The 23,316-nt window shown below is 37.6% G+C and overlaps 2 protein-coding genes across 2 annotated transcripts; one reads left to right on the top strand and one right to left on the bottom strand.

Moving 5' to 3' along the window:
• Positions 1-634: 634 nt before the first annotated feature.
• LOC110673788 (E3 ubiquitin-protein ligase CIP8) lies at positions 635-2,101 on the top strand. Its single transcript, XM_021836988.2, has one exon. It carries the CDS (start codon positions 799-801, stop codon positions 1,903-1,905), a length of 1,107 nt encoding a protein of 368 aa, XP_021692680.2. The 5' UTR covers positions 635-798; the 3' UTR covers positions 1,906-2,101.
• Positions 2,102-12,730: 10,629 nt separating this feature from the next.
• Positions 12,731-21,780, bottom strand: LOC110673765 (uncharacterized). The gene is made up of 4 exons (XM_058131801.1): positions 21,513-21,780; positions 20,945-21,040; positions 18,278-18,365; positions 12,731-16,298 (listed from the first exon to the last, which is right to left on the bottom strand). The coding sequence occupies exon 4, from the start codon at positions 16,185-16,187 to the stop codon at positions 13,182-13,184; it is 3,006 nt and encodes a 1,001-aa protein (XP_057987784.1). The 5' UTR covers positions 16,188-16,298; positions 18,278-18,365; positions 20,945-21,040; positions 21,513-21,780; the 3' UTR covers positions 12,731-13,181.
• Between the last annotated feature and the right edge of the window lie 1,536 nt (positions 21,781-23,316).

The raw sequence follows: 23,316 nt of genomic DNA, 5'->3' as shown, positions 1-23,316 counted from the left end.
CAGTATCGAATGAGGAAACTTCTCACTAATGAGTTCTGGGCTTTGTGGCACCAAAAATCAACTCTAAGAAAAATCTGAACTTATTTTCATAAACTTGCTGGATCTTACTGCCAATTTTTATTGGGCCAAGCGTTCAGATATCCAAGCCGTTTCGTTAAGATCCTGAACGTTTCAATAAAGTTTCATCATATTAGAATCGTTTAAATTTTAAATTTTAATTAAAATTAAATAAATAAACTAAGCAAACTGCTAATATATATATATATATATATATATATATATATATATATATATATTTTTTTTTTTTTTTATTTGTTTATTAAGTATTTACTTCAGCAGACTAGCAGTAGCGGCACAGTTGCAGGACATGGTCAGTAACCTTCAAATGGCTTGTTAGTATAGGTTATAAGTCGTCCTAAAGTAATAGGTCGCTTTTCTTTCCAATATAAAAAAAAAAAAAGGGAGTAGCTGGTCGCATCGCATGGATTAAAACAAATCTACTCTTGTTTTAAAAAAAAAAAAAATCTAGTCTCTACTGTGGTTAGGTGCACAGAACGATTACAATTATCCATCGACCGTTGGATTGTCCTACAAATCACGTCTGTCAAACTGTTAATCTCATCTGGCGGCTATGATCCAAGGGCATACAACCATATCAACGTTACAAAAAATCTTTTTATTACATAAGGACACTAAGCGTATCATTCGACTCTCTCCCCTCTCACTTTCTCCGCACCTTCCTCTCATCACCCAAGTCTTCAGCGGGCATTTCCTCGGCCGTATCAACACCGAAACGTTATGGCTGAAAGCCCGTCTCAGTCCCCGACACCCGCCTCCGTATCGGAAACCGATACATCTCACTATTGGTGCTACAACTGCAACAAACGTGTCTCCATCGAAACCCTAGCCAATCGACCAGATGTTATCTGCCTTGAGTGCAAGAATGGTTTCGTTGAATCAATTCCCGCCCCGTCAACTTCGCCCTCCGCCACGCCTTCCTTAATCTCAGACCAGGCCGATGATTCGACTTTCGGATCCCAGTTCCTTCAAATGCTTCGCATAATTGCGCAGGCGGCGCGTGATGAGGACGCGCCTCCTCCTCTCCCGCAGGACCACCAATCCGAGGACGATTTTCTCAGGATCGAGCTTAATGAATGGGACAATGACGAAGATGAAGACGAGGATGACGATGATGCGAACGAGAACGAGAACGAGAACGAGAACGAAAACGAAAACGAAAACGAAAACGAAGGGAACAGAGATGAAGGAGAGCATGACGATGAAGAAGGGGAGGATCGATCTGATAACGAGAATGAAGAGAACAGAGAGGAAGATTTTGAAGATCTGAGGTCAAGGCAGCGCGATATTCTCCGTCTCCGGATCCGGGACTTTGCCACCCGAGCGAGGAGTGGGCGTAACCGGATCCTTGACTGGGCTGAGATTCTGATGGGACTGGAAGACAACTCGATTGAATTTCGCCTTGAAGTCCCGGAAACCGATAGATACATAGGCAATCCGGAGGATTACGTGGATGCCGCTGGATACGAGGCGCTGCTGCAGAACTTGGCTGAGAGTGATGGTGGAAGGAGAGGGGCTCCACCTGCGGCAAAATCTGCAGTGTCAGCGTTGCCAACGATTGAGATCACGTCAGAGGCGGAGACTCTGGTATGTGCCATATGCAAGGATATGGTTAATGTTGGTGAAACGGAGACGAAATTGCCTTGTGGACATGGGTACCATAGGGACTGCATTGTGCCGTGGTTGGGTTCTAGGAATTCTTGTCCTGTTTGTAGGTTTGAGTTGCCAACGGATGATTCAGAGTATGAGGAGGACAGAAAGAAGGAAGCGGCAGGCACTGCAGGCGGAGCTTCAAGTTCTGGCGATGGTAGTTTGGGTTCCACTTGATTGGAACTGGTATGCAAGTCAATTTAAAAGTTTTACTCTCGTGTAGTTTAAATGTTTCATGAACCTTTGGTTGTTTATTTACTTTTGTGGAGTAGATAAAGCTGGATTTGCTTTCATTTGCATCTGAATGTAAATAATATTTACTCAGTTTGGTTTTCTTTTCTGTCATGTATAATCCAATCTTTTTCAGTTGAAACAGGCACGTGAGCTGAAAGCGTTTACATTTTAGTGAATAGATAGGTGAGGTTTGTTGCTTTCTATGGATTGGACTTTAGAGATTGTCTCTTAAGAGTTCTTCTGCAGTTTAGTTGGTAGGGTAGGATATATTAATTTTCTGAATATAGTTTCAGACAAATGAAACAGCTATGACACCTACGAGGCTATGACATAGCTATTGTTGGTTTATGCACCTATTTTTATATCTATACACTTGAGATGGAAAAAGTTAGAGGTATCAAGGAGTTTTCCCCCTCCCACTTCTTTCTAAGTTCCATGCCAACAGTTGGTTGTGATGGAACCATTATCAAAATTACAGTCCTTGGAGAGAGTAGAAGGTGAAAAGTGATCATTAATTGTTATGTTCTATTTTTCTCTTTTCTTTCATCATGCGTGTTGTGCATGCTATTTAACTTTGTTTCTTGCTGCTTGTCAAATAAACGAAGATAGATTTGTAAGTTTTATTTGAATGGTAATATTATGACTCAATTTGTGGATGTTGCCAGTTTGTGTGCCATCCAATTCTTTGTTGCATGCTAGGGTAGTCAGACTGCAACCAAAGGCGTCTGAATTAGGTATTGTTTGAACCCATTAGTGATTTGCAATGTAGTTCGGAAGGGTAAAAACATCACCATATGTCATTTACTCATCTTCCAAAGAGATCCATGTATATGTTCTCTTTAGCTTGGTTTTGCTTAACAAATTCTAGACTAAGGAAAATTCAATATTGTTTTGATGAGAGTTCCTCTAGATAAGAATCTGCCGACTTCATTAATTGTTTATGTGGAATTGGCAGCAGTTTCCACCCTATTCTACCTTTTTCTTCAGTAGTTTGTGTCATTGCAGTTGTAGATGACAGGATATGTGGGGTTTGGGAACACATTTTGCATTTTACCTCATTTATTATTATGTGATGGTGGAGGGTGGACTTTTATGTTGCAAAATGATACTGTTATAAGGTTCTGGTGGTTGGTTGTGGATTAAAGATTGGGCATTGAAGTGAATGTTTGACCCGTCTTGTGAGTTGGAAAACTTTGGTTGTAAGGTTTAAGACTGGCTTTACTGTTAGGAGTGTTCATAAGTCGGTTTGAGTATATTTTATATCCAATCCAATCCAACCCAACCCACAATTATATAAGCTTACAATGCAAACCAACTTAGAACCAACCAACCCGATACAAAAGCATTTGATGAATTAATTGGTCAAAACAACCAACTGACTGCCACTTTGCTTTGGTATCTAGAATATGTTTATTTTATAATTAAAGTTCATATTGGTGAACAATAAAAAAAAAAAGATTGCTTTGGTCAACGTCGCAGCATCCCGTGATGCCAAGCCATACCCACGCTCCTCTCTTCATCAGCTCTTCTACCTTCATTTCTTACAAAAACATCTAAAATGTAAATTGGTGAAGGAAGCCAAAAGATCAAATTTCTTTTGCGATGACCAATTAACCTTGCATCATCATCAACAGTATACGGACAATGTCTGACCTCATCAAACAAGCTGGCCCTGCCTCCACCTCACTCGCGTCGGAACCTTACAATATCGATAGTCCCCTCTTTGGTCCTAACTGTAAGCTTCTTCCTAATGGTATCTCTTTAATTCTTTACAACTTCGATCTTGGGCTGGGATTTTCCAAGTTTGTTATCAATAACAGGATCAAGATTGCTGAATCTGTTCGTTTTGGGGTTCAATTCAAGTCGAGAGACTGAATAGTAGCAAGATGAAAGAATATTACTTTCTAGCAAATAGAAAGGATCATATGTAGAAGGGAGCATATGGGTGTTGTGGATGATGGTCTATTAGAAGAAGATTGTGTGGAGATTCAGTGCCTAGAGGAGTTGACAGTTTTGGAGTATTTCATTTCAGTGTTGGCCATGGCGAAAGGCAAGTATTTCAGGTAATCACTGAATACCCAAAAAAAAAGATATTTAAATTAAATAAGTCAACTCGATCCAATAATGTGATGTAAACTGAAAATATGGGTTGGATTGAATTGGTTTGGTTGAATTGGTCGGATTTATCCAAACTTTAAACATCCCTGCTTACTATAACACTGTTAGTGATACACTAAAATATAAAGAGCCTGTAATTGGATGACACGCATGTGTCCTAAATGATAAATTAAAAGAGGAACCCGGTATAGGAGAAAAGGGAGTAGAAGAGTCTAGGCCTTAGCTAAAGAGGTCGGGAACACTGAAAATGTGCCTGAGATAGGCTTGAACAAGGTTGTAGGATGCGAAGAGGTCGAAATATCATTCTGCTTGAACTTTATGCCGTATGACTCCCTAAATCATCAAGTCCCCGATGACTAATAATGACCCCAAAGATATAACTGGAAGCAGAGAGTAACCTAGTACCTAATTCACCGACCCTCCGATCAGTTTGGGGCCTCAATAATAATGATGAGTCATCGGATATGCCTATTGCATGGATAGGCCGGATAGACCAATACGCTGACCAGACGGATTACCTAGACACCATCGACCAAGTCTGCCAAGGTTGTTAGTATTACGGAGACACCTGATTTGATGTTGAAGCGAATATCAATGATTTAGACGGCCCACTTACGGGAACCTAACACGTGTCGGGTGAGCATTGGTTCCCTTGTTCTATTAATAGAGATTGACTTTTCACTGGGAGATCATCCCTTTTTGAGACCAGGCTATGCTTCAATAGAATCATCCCCAAAACCCACCACATGTCATGTGACGGATGAGTAGCCAAGTTAAGTCCAACTTAATTGGTCGTCTTCATTGACCCAAACACGTGTCAACATATTATAAGCCCACCTAAACGTGAGTTATTAGTTAGCATGGCATATCCGGCATTTGATTATTTTTAAGCTCATGCAAAAGAAAATTTTCTTATTTTGACATTGAATTTTATTAATTGAATGGTTTATGGAGGGAATCAGAGCATGTCATTTATTTTTTCCCCAGTTATCTTTTTGCACCTGGACTTGAAGCAAAAGACAATAGAACCAATTGTTTCATGTTTTTTTTGGGACTTATGATCTGATTCATATGGCTGCAACTTGTGGCTTTCATTGGTGAACCCAGTTTCTTGTATAGAAGTGCTTCATTGGTCTCAATTTCATGTATATTTTGTTGTTATTTTCCCAATGTACTTTGCCTTCTTTTGATAGAAATCATGTCCTCATAATCTATTTGGCCCTAATCTCCTAAAATTGGATTATTATTTAGGGGTTAGCTGGATGCATCTGAAATTCGGTATCATTACTCAAGTGAGTAGTTAATCATATATTAAACCATGTTGTGTTTGGAAGTAAAAATGTGGTGTTTCTATTTTTATGTGTCATGAAATGTGGCAAATTCTGATTTTCACTGTACAGATTTGTGTAAAAATAAAATATGACCGCTGGTTCTCATCTGTCTTGGTTTTTGGATTGTTTGCAAGTGCATATGTGCTCGCCTATATTAATATTTTAAATTTTATCTGGACTGTTGGTTTCCTATTTCTTTGTCCTCTTCTCTTTTTGGATTGGATTGAAGCGAGTGAATTGAAAAGTTAAAAACAACTCCATGATTGGGGCAAAGATAAGCACGGTTGGGTTCCTGAGTAATCTCGGGCTCTATTTTCTAGTTCTGCTGCTGCTATTTGCTTCAAGCAATCAAGCAAAATATTCCCTTTTGCTGCAGAGGATTCTATTGCATATTGTTCATTTGCTTCAAATTGAGAGTAGTCTTCCCAAAGGTGCTCTTATGGAAGATATCGATTTGAGTTTTGTTTTTAAAGTGAGAATTTGAGTTGTGAATAAGATTTTTCAGGGAATGAAACCAGCAAATTAGTTGTTCCATCCTACTGAATTTGAACTACTTTTTGTTGATGTTCCATTCAACTACACTTTAATCTATATGGCTTCCTCCTGCATTGAGCAGCTCATTCCCTCTGCCCCTACCGTGCTTTGTGTGGGAAGTTTTCACTGCCTGTCCAGGCCCGGGTATAGCGCTGTAGGAACCTACTTGTGTTTTCAATATTATGGCACCAGCAAAAACTAAACCCTTAATGTTTTCGGTTGATCTTATACTGTGAAAGTGAAATGGATTTGAAAGCTGTTGCTTTTTCAACTGGACTTGTTAGGGCTTTCAATATCCATGCACTGCACGCTGCCAATGCTTCCTTATGGTGGTGTCTCATTCACTCTGGTTATTTTATTGTCTCGACTAAGTTGGTTGGGGTACTTGGTTTTCTCCTTAGTAAAAATGTATACAGCCTGCCAGTTATATAATTGTGCCACAACTTCCGGTCAACATTCATCTAATCGAGGGAGAAGGAACCTGGCAAATGCCTTCATTTTGAGTATGCCTGTAATTCATTATTCCTGAAGAGTTCAAAGGCACATCATCTATTCCCGTCTAGCGTCTATATATGAAATGGTTTGGATGAAGAGTAGGGATTACAGGGTGCTTAATAGCGAGCTCACTTGCTCCAACGCATGACGGTAGTGCTACATTTGGATGGCGGTAGTGAACTGAGGACAAATCAAAGAAATTTCACACAATCACAATCACAATCACAAATTTGAATCAACCCCGATGAATCAAGTGAAGAATTTGAAGAAGTCAAACCATCGAAGCTTCGTATCTGGATCTTCAGGTCCTTCAACACTGCAGTGTTGGCAGCACCATGGGAGGGCGCGTTGTAGTCTGTTATGAACTTTGAAATCAATATCGATGAATGACATAACCAGGGCATCCTACAAAAGGGAATGCGAGTGTTTGAATCCAAACTCTTACATCTCGAGGTAAATGTTTCATCGTTAAACTGTAATGTAATAATCATGTGTATGTCCTCTCTATATATGTAATAAAAACAATAAAGCCAGAAGCTATTAATGAATTGGTTGTCCACTCTCAACCCTAAAAGATTAGGTTTTAATCTTGTATTGGCCGTTTCAATTTTGTAAATTTCACATTTTATGTTGCAAATATCATTTTATTATACGTTAAGTGTGAGGGAGTTGGTTAGACATTAAAAAAATATTTAATATATAATTTAAATAAAATTTTTTCAATCTTTGAAAATAAATTAAGTTCCATTTTGTTCTATTAATAACAAAGCCAACCGGTGGGATTCATTTTAATCAACAGCTTAATAAAATAGAAAAAAAAATCGCATAATGTTTGTCAATTTGTAACGGACAACTGTTAAAAAAAAAAATTGTAACGGACAAACCTTAAATGATTCACAAACGACGTCGTAACATCCATCTCCTCCGCTTGAACTCTGACTAAACTCTCGCTCAGTGCCTTTTATCGTAAGAGCATAAAACACCACTTTTTCGTCTTCTTCTTCTTCTTTTTAAAAATCCCTGCCATGGCTAAAAGCTTCATATTCGAAACTCCTAGCGACAAGGAGCCCGAATTATCACATCCTGAAGAAGAAGAAGCTAATAAAAGCTAGGCGTATTATTAGCTTTTGAGAAATTCATTGAATTTGTACTTTTCTTTGTAGCTTTCTAGCTGCATAAGGATCTGGATCTCCCTAGGATACTGTTATCTGATTTTGGCAATGACACATATTGTTCTTCTTCTACTTCTTCATTTAATTGATTTTGTTACCGTGGACCATGACCAATCTGTCAATGGTGAAGTTTACAAATTTAAACTTCTTTTTTTAGCTTGTATGGATTTCTGGGTTCAGCTATGTTAATAGTCTAAATGCAGATCCCATATTAGAAATTAGCTGAAGATTTTAACATAGAAATTATGAAAGGATGACTGAATAGAAACAATTTCCAAATTTTCTTTCCTTTCATCTGCATCATCAATTGAGCCTGATATGACTCACTTGGAGGCTCTATCAGTGTATTAGGCAAAGAAAGCTGGTTCAAAGTTGAAGAGCCGTATTGTTGCATAGCAATCAATTGCTAAGTGGTCTCAGATAATTGAGCAAATGGAAGATCAAGTAGCTGGCGTTCTTCAAGAGGAGAGGTTTTGATTGGGATTCATTATCAAAGCTCTTTAAGCCAAACATTGATATTCTTTATTTGGACTGAAGTTATAGATGTTGAATTGCTGCAGGGAAGAGATAGCTTTTAGAAAAGCTGAAATGGAAGCAACAAAGGTACTTGCCCATGCTCTTCTGTCTGGACTGCTTTTACTTGTGATGTCTTCCATAATATAATGCTCATATTCAATGGTCATGGCTTTATTATTATTATTTTTAAAATATTAAGTTTTTCCTGCATTGGCATTGTGTGAGGGATCACTAGTATCTGTAGATCGTCTCTGCTGCCTAGTTTAAGTATTTTGCAGCCATGAACACTGTTATTAGTAAAAAGCAGTGAACATAATGCACTTGCACAGGCAGAAAATATTATTACACATAAGGATGAAATTTTTGCCCGCCCCAAAAGAACGTGTTTTGTAACGGAGAAAGAGAAGAAACTTGTAGCAAAAGCACTTCTGTTTTCGTTTTTGGTTTATATTCGATTATCAGGCAGTCCCCAAAGTAAACAATTTGGAATGAAAATGCTAAATGTTGATTATTTCAGACCATTAAAATTTAAGTTAAACTTAGCCATTTGCAAATCATTTAGGTTATTGGGGGTGATATATTTCTGATTTTTCCGTTCTTTTCTGTTTTTGGTTTTGGCTTATATTTGATTATCAGGGATGCTAGTGATGATTATTTATGATAATTAAAATTAATAAACTTAGCCATTTGGAAATCATTTAGGTTTTTGGGGATGATATATTTCTGATTTTTCTGCTGATACTGTAATACAAATTTCAATCTGATTGATAGGTTGTTATTTGATCGAAGTGGAAACAATAATCTAAAAATATTCTGAACATAAAAGGATGACTTTTTATTCTGTGAAAATTGCAACTGAAATATTTATTCTATTTAATCCATTGTATAATTTTATGGCAGAGAATCTTGTATGGCAAATAAGGTTTATTTTCTGGTTGAAAGCGGTTTTTCAACTAGAGGAGTGGAGTTATAGTGAAGGTGGTGCTTCATTCTATGGGAAGAAATCTTTCTAAGTGGCATGCTAGTCTGTCATTATTCTTGGTTGGAGCACATACCCATGTTATTTCAACTGTTGAATTAACTCTGATTCAGTTTTGAAGATGGTTAAATTTAGTAATTGGAATATGATATTAACTTCACCAACTAATTAATGTGACAGAGAAAAAGGTTTTGGGAATGAGGTTGAGTGCCCAACAGGCTGAAGAAAAGGAAAAGACAAGCAGCCAGATTAGATGGTGGATGATAGAGTATGGAATCACAATTCACAGTGCAGCAATTAAAGTAAGAAAACAAAGGAAAACAGAGCAGAAATGGCAGCAAGAGAAGAAGAGAATTTTATTCAGCAAAACTGTTGGAAAATGGAGGCTCAATGCCATGTTGAAAATCAAAGAGGGAGAGCACAAAATATTTTTCATCAAAGATAAACAACTATAACAAAATAGAGATTAAAGATGGAGAGAAAACATGAACTTCAAACACAGATTTTGTTTTCTTCTTCATTTTCTCTCAACACTCCACACGCTCTACTCCCTCACTTTCTCTACACATCACTCTCCATTTTATAGGCAAAGATGCTCCAAATATGGAGAACCTCTCCTTTTCAACAAAAACACGTCGCATCAAAATATTTCCTTTCCTTGCACACATAATTTTCCACCAAATATTCCCAAAAGCTCATCAAATCCAACAAAACCCGAAAAGGGTCCAGTGGAACAAGATAAAATTATCTCCCTCACACCCCAGCAGTAAAAACCTACTGCCCCCAAGCTATACTAGCTGGAAATTACGTACTCAATACCAATTCCCATCCTCTTCCTGTTTGTATTCTCTCTTTATATGAACAGTTGATGTGGTCACATGGGCTTCTGGATTTGGCTCCACCTGATGTGCTTTTAGCAGGATAACTTCCGGAGAACCTTCTGGAACACTCATAGCTGCTTGGGAACCTTCTAGAACCTTTCTAGTGCCTTCTAGAATAAGTGATCCAGCTCCTTTTTGTTCTCCCCTTCGGTTCAGGTTGCTGCCTATCTGTATCAATAAGACATCAGCACAGTTGCCCTGCACTTTCCATAGTACTGGAGAATGAAGATCAAATTGAGAAATCAGAAGTATGTGTTCTCTGCTTCCGTGCACATAATTTGTGAGTCTTCTGTTACCACTGTTCATCATCATCATTATTAATGGAATATATCAAATTATAGATAAAAGTGTATATCCATATTGATAAAAGAACTGGTGCACGGTTGTCTTCGCATGTGTTCTTTCAACTTTTCATAGATCATCAAGCTAAATGCCTTAAACAGCTTTTTTCAATGTTCAGGTTCACTTCTTTGCCTTGTGACATTTCGTACTTACATATAAAATACTGCAGGATAGTGGAAAAAATAAGAAAGAGAAGACAGGGATGTCAGTGGTTGACCTGGGTTACTGACGGGCTAAAGTAGCGAAGGCTGTGATTGTGATGAGGGCACTAGATGCCGGCAAGATTGTGCAAATTGCTGGCAAGAAATCAAAGCGTCCTGAAAGAACCCAATCAAGGACTGAAGAGTTGCGGGAAAGATTCCAAAGTGACGTCACTGATAAAAAGAGGAAGAGAGCAATGGTGGAATGGGAGGCAAAAAGTCCAAGAATTCATTTAAGAGCAAATCTCGGTATGAATCAAAACTAAAATTTCTCCCTTTCTGGTTATGATGTTGCGTTCCAAGTTATTCTATGCTGTTTCTTGAAGAATAGGTTAAAAAAACCAAGTTTGATAGTTAAGCTATTACTTAAATCTCCACGAACAATTTATTATGTGATGTTCATGATCATGGGGTTCAGATGGAAATATGGTTTTTGATATAACGAGTTTCCGAAAAATATAGAAAACCAGAACTTCATTAATGCAGTTAAACCTGCCCTAGTTAGTCTTCAGTCCCCATGGCTAAGATTATCTTCAAACCCCCAAACCTCAAATATAAGCTCACTGGGAAGTGTAAGATAACATTGGAAGGTTCTTTATTTTCTAATTCACTTCTTGTGCCAGGATCTGCTAATTACTCATGGTCGAACCTGGTTTGCGGATATTTTAAGCATAAAAAATGATGATTGTTGTTATAGTTGATATCCACACTATCATATGATAGCAGTCTCCAGATTAACTGGATATTGGAGGTAGTACGCCAATTTTTGATGCGAGTGAGAAGATGTTTGTATCTCTATTTTTGTCACAAGTAGCTACCTTAGCTTTACTATCATGATAAATGTCATAGATTACTTTCCTATAAAGATTAAGACGAGATGCTTATCTTTGTTCCTTTCCTTTTATCATCTATGTCAATATTGTTAACTATAAGCGCAGGTTGCACTGTCCACTGTGAAGTCTCGGCTTGACAAATTTTTATCTACCTCAGTTTGTACATGCAAGCTCCATACCATGATTCCATATCTAAAGAGGAAGAGGCAGTTACTGCAGAGAGATCCAAAGGCAGATGATAGATAATACCTCAAGGATAAGGAGGTGCTATCACCATCTGGTGCTGTATCAAACAATTACACATGTAATTTCTTATAGAATATGGTTGAATCAATTTCTTAACGTAATTATATCAATCGAAATGCCTATGGCTTAGTTACTGATAATCCCACTAAGAGAAATTTTTATTTAATGAGATTGATGTTATATAACGATTTTATTATAATCGTTTATAATGATAAATTCATATAACGATTTTATTATAGTAGTTGATAATGATAGATTCAAAAGCCTTGGGGCCCACTAGGCTGGTTTCTATGCTATAGTGGCTCTCTCGAGTCTTGACCAAATGGGGGCTCGACACTAACACAGTTCATTTCATTTTTTCGGTGGTTTGCTTGGCCCACAAAGCTTTGACCCACCAGCCATATTTCACATTGCTTTATTTATGTTAAAGAACAATAAAATTTTGTGAATATAAATAAAATGCACTATTTTGCACTTTATGTTATACTTTCTTCGTCAAGCGGTCTTCAAGTTCTTAATATAAGCAACAAGAAAATATTTACTAATTATTTTCTTTTTTAATGTTTACTTCTACTAATTCTTCTCTTTCTCTACCATACTGTAATGGCCTTGTTCAGTTCTTTATTACTCAACTTAGTTTCTCCCATTTTGCTCTCTGCAATCTTCACAAAATAGGTAAGAAACTAGTGAATACTCTAAGCTCTAGTGACCTCATTCCGTTGTATTATCATTAAATTTTGCTAATAGTTAAGAGTGAGAATTGATTCCAGTACAGATTCTCCATCAAGACAACAAAAGCACCATCTCTAAACGTGCAAGTTCTGCCAGATCTGCTTGCTAGTTGAATCCTCTTCGGGCTCTTCTCTATCGGTTGCTTCATGACACAAGTGATGTCTTGTATGGCATGTTTAGCATAATTGTTAAAACTGCTCTATATATATATATATATATATAATTGAAATTCAAACTCATATGTCCGTAAAAGCTACACTTTTTAAAAGTATTAAAAATAATTTAAAATTAAATTTAATAAATTTTAATTATATAAATATTAAAATAATAAAATAATTTTTTCTCGAGCTTTGACTTCCCATTTCTAACCTAAAAGGAGAGAGAGAAGGGGAAAAAAAACGTATTGGATCACTCGATTGCATTCAAGAGAACTACAATGAAAAAGAAGCGATCAGAATTAGCCGACTACCTTCAATCCTAGAAATGTTGCAAAAACTAGGCCATAGAGGCTATTAGTTCCTTTAATTTTCTGTGCTATATGAGAAAAAACATATTACAGCTACATGTACCAAGCTTCTATAACTGCGATGATCTATGAAACACAGAAATGAAAATAAGAAACTAAAACAAATAAAACCTAAAATTTTTTTTCTTCGGCAATTAATCTCATGAATCATATTACATTCATAAATTCCCCCATTTTTATTCAGTTCCTCCACCTCGCTGAAGCCAATGGGCTTGCATACTCGTTAAAATTATCTTGGCAATCCAAACTTCAATCAGCTCGATTGGATTTATGAACTTTATACCAAGAGAGGAACTTCGGCTATTTGGATGTGTCTATCTCCATGGAGGCTGTGGATGTTTATATTGTAACGAGAAAGGCTCCCAACCACCATCTGGTTCCCTCCTTTTCCCACCCACTCCAGAGCTCGAGGAGGGTTGCAAGTTGCCCCTCAGATGCTCCTCCATTGATCTGCTTTGACCAGTCATGAAAAGTTGCCTCAAACCCCCAGGACCTCCTTCAATTGCAAAACCAGAATTTAGATCAAAGTTAGGCCGTGAGGGCCCTGCACCATTTAAACTTAGAGGTAGTGCACTGGTCATACTCATCATGAAAGAGGGTTGGGAATAAGCAGGAGGAACAGCAGATGTAGAACCCAAAATTTGAGGCACCACAGGGGTTCCCCTTGAATCTACCATGTAAGGTATGGAGGCACCAGATCCATACACCGCCGAGGAGATGGACATGGAAGGCGCTGTGGTCAGTCCATTGTACCCAAAAATAGGAGAATGTGTGTATGAAGCTGTTGGAATCCCAAGAACACCCCCCATTCTGGACACATTTGCTTCCACTGTAGGATCCAGAGGCTTGCCATTTGGCAAGGATGGATTTTGAGGAACAAAATCTGCTCTCCTGGCTTCCGCTCTACTACCCACTTCAACTCTGGTACCCATGATAGAAATAACAGGATCACCCAATTTAGAACCTCCAAAAGCACTTACATTTTGGTTGCCAAGATGGAGACCTTGATCCAAAGAATCATTGTGGAAAAGAGGCCTATCATTCAAATCAAAATTCCTCAGTGAAGGCTGCATAGACGATGACGAAGATGCAGGAGATGGGCTGCGATGGCCATTCCGGGGGTAGAACAGCTGTCCCTCCATCCTCAAACCTGAAGGCGGACCATCAGCATCATTGCTAATACAATTTAAATCCAAGTTGGGCCTTTCTGACCTTCTTAGACCCACTTCTAGTGAAGATTCCCCAGAATGCAGGCCAGATGAGACTGGAATTTGTCTTCCTGAAATAAAGTCCATCACCTTCTCATCACCATCTTCAGCCACATTGAGATCAATATCAAGGCTGTCCTGTCTCTGTTTTGAACTACTGCTGGTTCCCCCAGCCTCTAGATTCTTGTCACCATCAAAAGTCTTGCGTGGTGAAGCTGGTCGAAAAGCACTAGTAGCTGCAGATCCTTTCCATCCAAGAATGCCCTCAAACTGCAAAGGTGCTGAAGGACATCCAGATGCTGCTGCTGGCCTTGAAGCTGAAACAACTGAAATTGGAGTTGAGATGGGATTCACTGGACGATCCATATCATCAGAACAGACTTCTAGATTCAGATCAAACGTACATAACTCTTTCTCTGTTTTAACTTCTGGCTCTGGAGCCACTTCAGTCACCTGCGAGGACTCCAAATCATGTGTGCCATTTTTTGCTTCAGTTTCCATATTATTGGAACTAATTAAGTGCCCCTCTTCCCCAGGATATGCCTCAGCAGGCTGATTTTGTCCGGTTGGAATGTCTTCTAGAGGGACCTCCACACGTGAGTCCTGCTTCGCATTTATAGAATCTGGGCTACCTGGCTTCCTAACACCACTTTCCATTATTTTCTCTGAAGATGAGCTGCAAGATGGTTCTCTGTAATCTACCACCTCTCTTTCCACTTCTTGTGCAACTTGTCGAGCAACTTCGAGAGCATCAACTATTCCATATTCAAGTTCAATATCAGATCTCCTCCTGTCAATTGGATCGGGGCTCTGGGTGTCCACGTCTGCCTTAGAAAAATCAGAATCATCTCTTAAATCTTCAGCTCCATCACTGCTATGCTGCCGATCATCATCCACTGCTCCAATGTCTGCCATCCGCGAAAAAGGAGTCCCTAAATACTCAGTTTTTACTAATTTTCTGTCACTGTCAGATGAATCCTGCAGATTGTCAGGAGAACAATCATCTTTAGCCATAGACTTGAACACATCTTCTGTCCCAGCTTTTGGTGGAGATACAGATGTTCCTGCATCAACAATTGCAGTACTGTTTGGAGCAGAATCATCCTCTTTGGCATCAACATTGTTTTGATATGCAGGTTCTGCCAATACCTCTTTAGCACAGGTGGCATCAGCACTAGAAGAACTAGCTCCAGGTTCCACCTTAACAGAGGGAGAAGCTACCATACCCGAGTTGTCAGTGAAACTGCCAAGCTTCTTTGAAGCATCTAACTCCAGTTCAGTATTTTGTTCCTTTGGAATTGCAAAACTATGAGTCTCAGTTGCAGTAGTTCCTTCACCATTACCCAAGGACTTATCCTTTAATTGAGGACTCTCCTGAACAGAATTTGACATTATAGGCGTGCTAAGAGGATCTGGGGGTCTATCTTCCAAGTTTCCATGAGTTTGAATCTGTACATCTTCAACCCTTTCTGATTGAAGACGATTTGGACTTCTTGATTGCAAATTTTCATCCGCAACAGGTTCAGCTGCATTATTTTCCACATCAGCATTTCCTTTTGGAAGAACAGCAGCATATTCTGCTCCCTTGTTCTCACTGGTGAGCACAATGGCATCACAAAATGCCCCCGCACTCTTGTTATCATGATGAATTGCATCAGTTACCCTACCTTGATTCCAGCTATCAAACAGTGCTCTTGCTCTATCCTGAACACGAGAGCTACTGTGGTCAAGAAGATTATTGATAGTGATCCAGATACCAGAAGAAACACACCTCTCCTTGTCTATTTTCAGTTTTTCCAGTGCTCTTAACAGTGCAGTAATAGACTCTTCTACAAAGCCATCAGCTGTGTCACTAACAAACCTTAGAGCATCCTTTAACCATCTATCTATAAACCAAAGCCCATCTAATTGAATAAAAAGATCAAGACATTCTTTATTCTCTGTAGCAGCAATTGTGCTTGCAACAGCAGCCCACTGCCTGGTTGCATCACCAATGTTCTTCACAATACAATCTTTCTCTTTCTGCATTACAGCAACCAGCTCGTGCACACGAGAAAGGGCTGTGAGCCCATCTTTCATCTCAGTCAAGGTAAAGAAATCTTCAAGTGTCATAGTGCTTCACATTCCACAACTCCAAGTATTAAATAAGTCCTTGTGGTATACTGATCCCATTTTTTCCATTGAGAACAGTTACCTTCGTCAGCAATATTATTACAGGCTAACCTGCAAATGGAACAAAAAAAAATTCTAAGAAACAGCTCCAGAATGTATGCAGTAGCTGGTTGATGCCTAAAAAATTCAGCTATGCGAAAAAATAATAAGAAAAAGCAGCAAATTGAACAAAACTTTGACCAAGTACATGCTGTTGTCAAAGAAATTGCATTGGTGGGGGGGGGGGGGGTGGGGGGGGTTCTAGCTGACAATAAAAGCCCAGCAGGATACGACTCCTCTTTTTTTTTTTTTTTTTTTGGGTGGTGGGGAGAGGGGTGTGGTGGGTGGTATTGGGCCGGCACAATGCCATAGAAATCGCAAATGTAATCATCTAGAAAAGCACATCAAATGATCATACTTCCTAGTGATTTATGGACCAACAAGCAGATGAAACACTTGCCATGCAGCTGAAAACTGCAACTAAAGACTTTCGAAAGGTGAACCCAAATTCACCAAACACTGAAAATGCAGTAGAATAAATATTATATATTTAAAATATCACAAAAATTTACTCGTATACTTAACTATCACCAACTAGGCAACTACATCCACATAATATATGCCATTACATGTGGCACAAGTTGAACCACCTCAAAAATTAAGGAATGGTTTCTCCCTTGGTGTCAGGTTTTTACAATACAAAGAAAGTGGAGGCACATATTCTACAACACTTCTATTGATGTCACAAAGTCCATGGTTTTGTTACAGTACTTATGTATAAGAACATTCATCAGCATATATTTAAACTTGGACCAAAAAAAAAAAAAGGAAGACAAAACTCAAAGAGGAATAAGTAATGATCATTTATGAATTTTCATTAAACTATAACAATTGCCAATCTAGCCTCATTTATTATTTTTTCCAATTAAAGGACCATAACGCTCATGAAAGCTGGTGCTCTTTAATAACAAACAAACTATGCAAAACAAAATTTGCAGCAGCAAGACAAACTTTCAGATTAATTTCTTTATTCAGACTTCATGAGGGATCCTCTCCTTTCCGCTGATCACAAGGTAACTAGATCATGCATGTTGTATTTTAAATGATGCTCTATTGAGCCTTCACTTAAATTTTATGGCTTTTTTTTTTTCAATCAGTTATGCACAATGATTCTGTTATTTCTAGTGCAATGGGGCCTGATGACAGTTTTCTACATGTCGCTCTTATGGACTTTCTGAGGAGAATTAAAATTTTCAGTAAAAGTTGCAAACTTAATCATATCCTTCTGCCGGACATTTTATATTGTTCTTTGGCTTCTGAATCTTAAACCCTTTTTCTATGAATATGCCTTTTATGAAAATTACAAACAGAAAGGAAGGACAAATGCCTAGTATTTGAGGAACTAAACTAGCTCCCCATTGATATTCTTCTGTGCTTTTGTCGTTTTCTTTTCAGATGCACCCTAACAAGAAGATGGGACAACTTTTTCTCAAGATAAATTTTTCCCACTTATTGTTCTCAGATTTCTGGACCAAGTATGGTACTATGGTAACTTGGGCAAAACACTTAAAAGGGAGTAAACAGTCTCCTAAGCAGTGCTTAAATAAATGGCTAACTGATACAATCAATTTGAGATTCTCAACTTGGACTAATCAAGTGATTTCTATTTGTATGAGGCTAAAATTTGTGAAATTCATGGGAATCTCCAACAGAAGATCTGGAACTTTTACCAAGGAAAGGAAAGGAGGATCCTACAAAATTCTAAATACATTAACTTACTAGAATGCATAATGGCACATGTTACAATATTTAAATCATGCATGGCACTATGAACTTGACTGCTATGTAAACTCTATATAAGAATTTGATAAAGCATAACTTTGGCAATTTTAAAGTCTTAGATCCAGAAACACTGCTTCCATACATATATAGGGCTAAAAAAAATGCACACTTTTCATCATATTCACAAATCACACAGGAGTGACAGTTACTACTTGCAGGAGTGAATGAAATGGTAGAATCTAAGGCTAAAGGTATACTATAAGAATTACCAGGCACATAAATCTCAGTTTCATGGAGCAGCAATTATCCCAAGATCACAATTATTGATAGTTTCACCAATTAAAGACCGTTTCAATCCTGAAAGTGCACACAAGAGACATGATTAGGGAAAAATAACAACAAAATCAAATCATATAAAGACTAAATTGAATAAAAAATATAAGTGATTTGAAACCACACGATCACACAAAAATTACAAAACCAATCTGCTTAAAACAGATAACAAAATTAAAAGACTGTTGCTCCTCCAGTTTCCTCTTAAAAAAGGAAATAGAAAACCACCCTAGACAAAATAATAGCAATTAACAGAAGCAGAGAAGATCGAACCCTAGAATTCAAAAGCCGTGAAGATGAAACCCGAGGAAGCCCTAGCTTTATGGTTGTGTATTGAAAATTAAAGGAGAATTGAGAATTTAAATTAGATAAAATTAAAAGCTCTAAACACCAGAAATGGAAATGAATTAACAGGGAAAAAAAATAAATCAAAAAAATGGAAAAAAAGAGTAATTGCTAGCGTGGCATGAAATTTACCTTGATAAATTAATACACAAAAAATCAAATGAAACCCTAGCAGAGAAGCGATACAGCAACAGAGAAGACTCCAGTTTCTGCGTGATTATCTCAATCTAGAACTTTCTATCCCTGAAGAAATTCTCTCTTCGGTGTTTTCTTCTTTTCTCTCAGTTCACAAAACCCTCGCTTTGTTTCTCTGTGAACCTTTCTTGGGAACCAGAGAGAGAGAGAGAGAGAGAGAGAGAGAGAGAGAGAGAGAGATGTTTCATCTTTGTGCAAAAATATATATATATATAATTTTTTTCCTAATTTTGAATTTTTATATTTCGATTTTCTGGTGTGTTTTAGTTAGCAATTGGGTAGAAGCACGTGCCACGCGTGCAAGAGCCATTGCTTGAAGCCAGCTAGGAAGAGACCTGCTTGTCAGGTGAATCAGTAATGATGGATATTCAAAATTTTAAATTATTAAATAGATAAAAAAAAAAAAGAGTCAATTTTGGGTATCCTTTTGATGTGGGTCTTTATATAATGAGTTTCACTAAAAGTAGATGGAAAAGGTCCAAGTTGAAAAGGAAAGAAGCACATTGTTTTCCTTGTCCTTTGCTTCTATTCCATGTCAATAGCTTGATTGATGATACATATAAAAATATTCACCAGATGGATTGATGACACATGGGCCTATGGTAACTGCCACTTTCGTATATACAGAATGCCATGCTTGTATATGAAAGATAGTGATTCTTACCCGAGTGGATATGGAGTTCGTCGGACTCCATTTTATCAACCGGTCGTTAGATCACTCGAAAAGATTACCCGAATCCTATTAAGACCGATCACTTAAGGTAGCTCCTAAATAAGGACTGAACAAGAAATCGAAGAGTGAAAACCTAAAAAGTGCATTAATGAGCCGCACCATAAAACATCGTAAAGCACGATCAATGTCACTATCACTGACAGTATAATCAGCGCTCAATGATAGCAAGCTCCTAACACATTAGACAAATTCTGCATTCCACGCCGTTAAAGCTGAATACTACTACCTAGTCTACATCCTGTAATAACATCTGGCACTCAACCATTAATCCAACAACCAGTAAGCTTTATGGCATCAAGGTAAAACATTCGAACCCATACTTAGCTCTCTTATTCTCTTCACAAATGTCCATTATCTTTTCAAACCTTCACTAACTTAATCATTAGAGTGCCACCTGGGAACAGCTCCCTTTGGTTCTCCAACACCTTGTGATCTTGCAGGAGCAAGTACAGATCATCTCCTATCAATCTCACCCGGTTGGACCAAGGTCCTTACCACTTGGACAACCATGCTGAACCTAAATAATCACCTCCATCACCGTATTCATACCCTTCCTAGACACCTTCAACGTGTCGCTCATCTACGATACCCCCCATATCAGTGAATATCAATTACCTTTTCCTTTGTAAAGTCACGACTCATGCGTGGTGCACGTGTGATGTCGGATGATATATTATTTAAAAGTTATTTATATATTCATCATTTAATTTTAGAGTTCAAGCCCTAATTGAATTGTTTTCAGTATAGTAAGCACAATTTGGATTTTGGACAAGGATTTGCACTAGAAAATAACAGAATCATTGTGCATAACTGATGAAGAAAAAAAAAGAAAAAAAATTTAATTGAAGGCTAAATAAAGCATCAATTAAAACAGAAGGAAAATATACTACAAAATCCAAAGCTTAATAAATTCTAAATAGATATCTTACTAGCATGCATAATGGCACATGTTGCATTGTATAAATCATGCATGGCACCATGAACTTGACTACTACATAAACTCTATATAAGCATTTGATAATGCATAACTATGGCATTTTAAAGTCTTAGAACCACAAACACTGCTGCCATGCTGCCACACATATATAGGGAAAAAAATGCACACTTCTCCTCACATTCATAAACCACACAGGCAACATTTATTCAACAGATTTCAAAAACCCTTCACCAACCCATATACTTAAATTAAGCTTCAGTTCTGAATATAGAAACCAGTCCAACAACTTATTCAATGAGGCAACCATCAAACAAATCTAATCACACAAACATAATAGTTATAAAGATTGAACACCCAAGAGAAAATCCAATGAACAAAGATTATGACAGTTACCACTTGCAGGAGTGAAGGATAAATCTCAGTTTTGCAGAGCAGCAATAATCCAAAGATCAAAATTATTAGTTTCACCAATTAAATACCATTTCAATCCTGAAAATGCACACAAGAGTCGTGATTAGGGAAAATAACAATAAAATCAAAGCACACAAAGACTAAATTGAATAAAAAACATAAGTGAATTGAAACCACACGTTCACATGAAAATTACAAAACCAATCAGCTTAAAATAGAGAACAAAAAAAAAGGTTGTGGCTCCTTTAATTTCCTCTAAAAAAACGAAAGAGAAAACCACACCAGACAAAATAATAGCAATTACCAGAAGCAGAGAAGATCGAACCCTAGAATTCAAAAGCCATGAAAATAAAACCAGAGGAACCCTAGCTTTATGGGTGTGTAATGTAAATTAAAGGAGATTTGAGAACTTAATTTAGATTATCACAATTAATGCAGAGACATATAATTAACAGCTCTAAACACCAGAAATGGAAATAAATTAACAGGGAAATAAATAAATAAAAAATATATGGAAAAGGCGTAACTGAAAGCGTGTAATTGAATTTACCTTGATAAATTAATACACAAAAAATCAAATGAAACCCTAGCAGATAAGCGACACAGCTAAAACAGAGAAGAAGACTCCAGTTTCTGCGTGATTATCTCAATCAAGAACTTTCAATCTCTAGAGAAATTCTCTCCTCAGTGTTTACTTTTCTCTCAGTTCTCAAAACCCTCGCTTTGTTCTCTGTGAAGCCTTTTTTTAGGAACCACAGAGAGAGAGAGAGAGCAACGTTTCATCTTCGTGCAATTTTTTTTTTTTTTAATTTTTTTTCTAATTTTGAATTTTTATATTTCAATTTTCTGGTGTGATTTAGTTCGCAATTGGGTAAAAGCACGTGCCACGCGTGCAAGAGCCGTTGGCTTGAAGCCGGCTTAGAAGAGAGACCTGCTTGTCCGGTGAATCGGTAACAATGGATATTTAAAAATTTTAACAAGTAAAAACAAAGAAAAGTGTCAATTTCGGGTATGCTTTTGATGTGGGTCTTTGCATAATGAGCTTCGCTGACAGGAGAGGATGGACAAGGTCCAACCTGAAAAGGATAGGAGCACATCGTTTTCCTAGTCCTTTGCTTTCAATCCCTTTCCCTTTGTAAAGACACGCGCGCTGCACATGTCTTATGTCGGATTTTATTTTATTTAAAAATCATTTATATATTCATCATTTAATTTTTTTAGTTAGTAACACTGGCTTCACTTTTTGTCATATGAATTGTGTAGTATTTAGGTCGCTAAGATTGAATTAGGTAAAGATAGGCTATTTGAATAGAATTCACTCTGAAAAATTAATTTACAAATGTAGAGTATTTAAGACTTATTAAGTTTTTATTAAACTTTTCTTTTAGTAATGTGGGATCGTATCACTTTGTTGCCTTGAGTTTTTTTATGCACCGCTGATCATCACATTGTCTTTGTTTTTGCGAGTACGGTGAAATAGGGTAGAGGACCTTGCCAGTTCCATGTACTCTAGCGGTATGTACCATGTAAGCTGAAGTTTGGAAGCTAACATTTTATACTCCAAAATAGACAGGTGATGGAGAGGTGAATGCCTATGAGAATAACATATATAGCATTCCATAACCTTAGATTGGCCATTGTCTAGTGATAACTTAAGGGTCGATAGTTATACGAGATGTTGACACGTGTTTTAAGTGTAACGCCCTCACTTTAGATAGTCCGTACATTCTACTATTTTGATGACTAATATTTGTTTGGACAGTTAGGATGTGTGGAATTACACTCAAACCAGAGTGAGGAGGCATAAATTGACTGAATAAAGACTAAGAAAAATCAAGGAAAAATAAAACAAGCAAAGTGCAACTCGGTTAAATGAGCCGGGATCACAGCGATAGGTGACCATTGATACACTTGAATTGTATAGATATTTTTAAGCACATTTGTATACTATTTCATAGCATTAGGCAAGCATTTTCATACATAGTAGTTGATTTCATTAATTTTTGTAATTTTTATTGTCAAGCCCTTAATTTCATATTTTCTGCATCATTTCAGGTGTTTGGGTAAAGTCCCAGAGTATGGGAGTGCAAAGAAAAGCTTGGAGAAGTCAAGAGACAGAGAATTGCTGCTGATTCAAAGTACACGGGTCGTGTAAACCAAGCCCCAGACCCGTGTAACTCTCTGCCAAAAGAAAACCAAGAGAATCAATGGAGAAACACAAGTACACAGGTCGTGTAAGTAGACCCGTGTAATCTGCAGGGACCCGTGTAAGTCTCTGCCGGGGACAAGCTTGAAAAACATTATAGGAACAATAGTACACAGCCCGTGTAACTAGGCCCGTGTAGTTGGCGCAG

Source organism: Hevea brasiliensis, chromosome 2 (assembly GCF_030052815.1).
Source record: "Hevea brasiliensis isolate MT/VB/25A 57/8 chromosome 2, ASM3005281v1, whole genome shotgun sequence".
Classification (NCBI taxonomy): Eukaryota; Viridiplantae; Streptophyta; class Magnoliopsida; order Malpighiales; family Euphorbiaceae; genus Hevea; species Hevea brasiliensis.
Note: the sequence above shows the minus strand (reverse complement) of the source record. Positions and strands in the feature narration are given on the sequence as shown.

Excerpts from the sequence above, each read along its gene's own strand:
- LOC110673788 (XM_021836988.2), top strand. The coding sequence starts at position 799 with ATGGCTGAAAGCCCGTCTCAGTCCCCGACACCCGCCTCCGTATCGGAA.
- LOC110673765 (XM_058131801.1), bottom strand. The coding sequence starts at position 16,187 with ATGACACTTGAAGATTTCTTTACCTTGACTGAGATGAAAGATGGGCTC.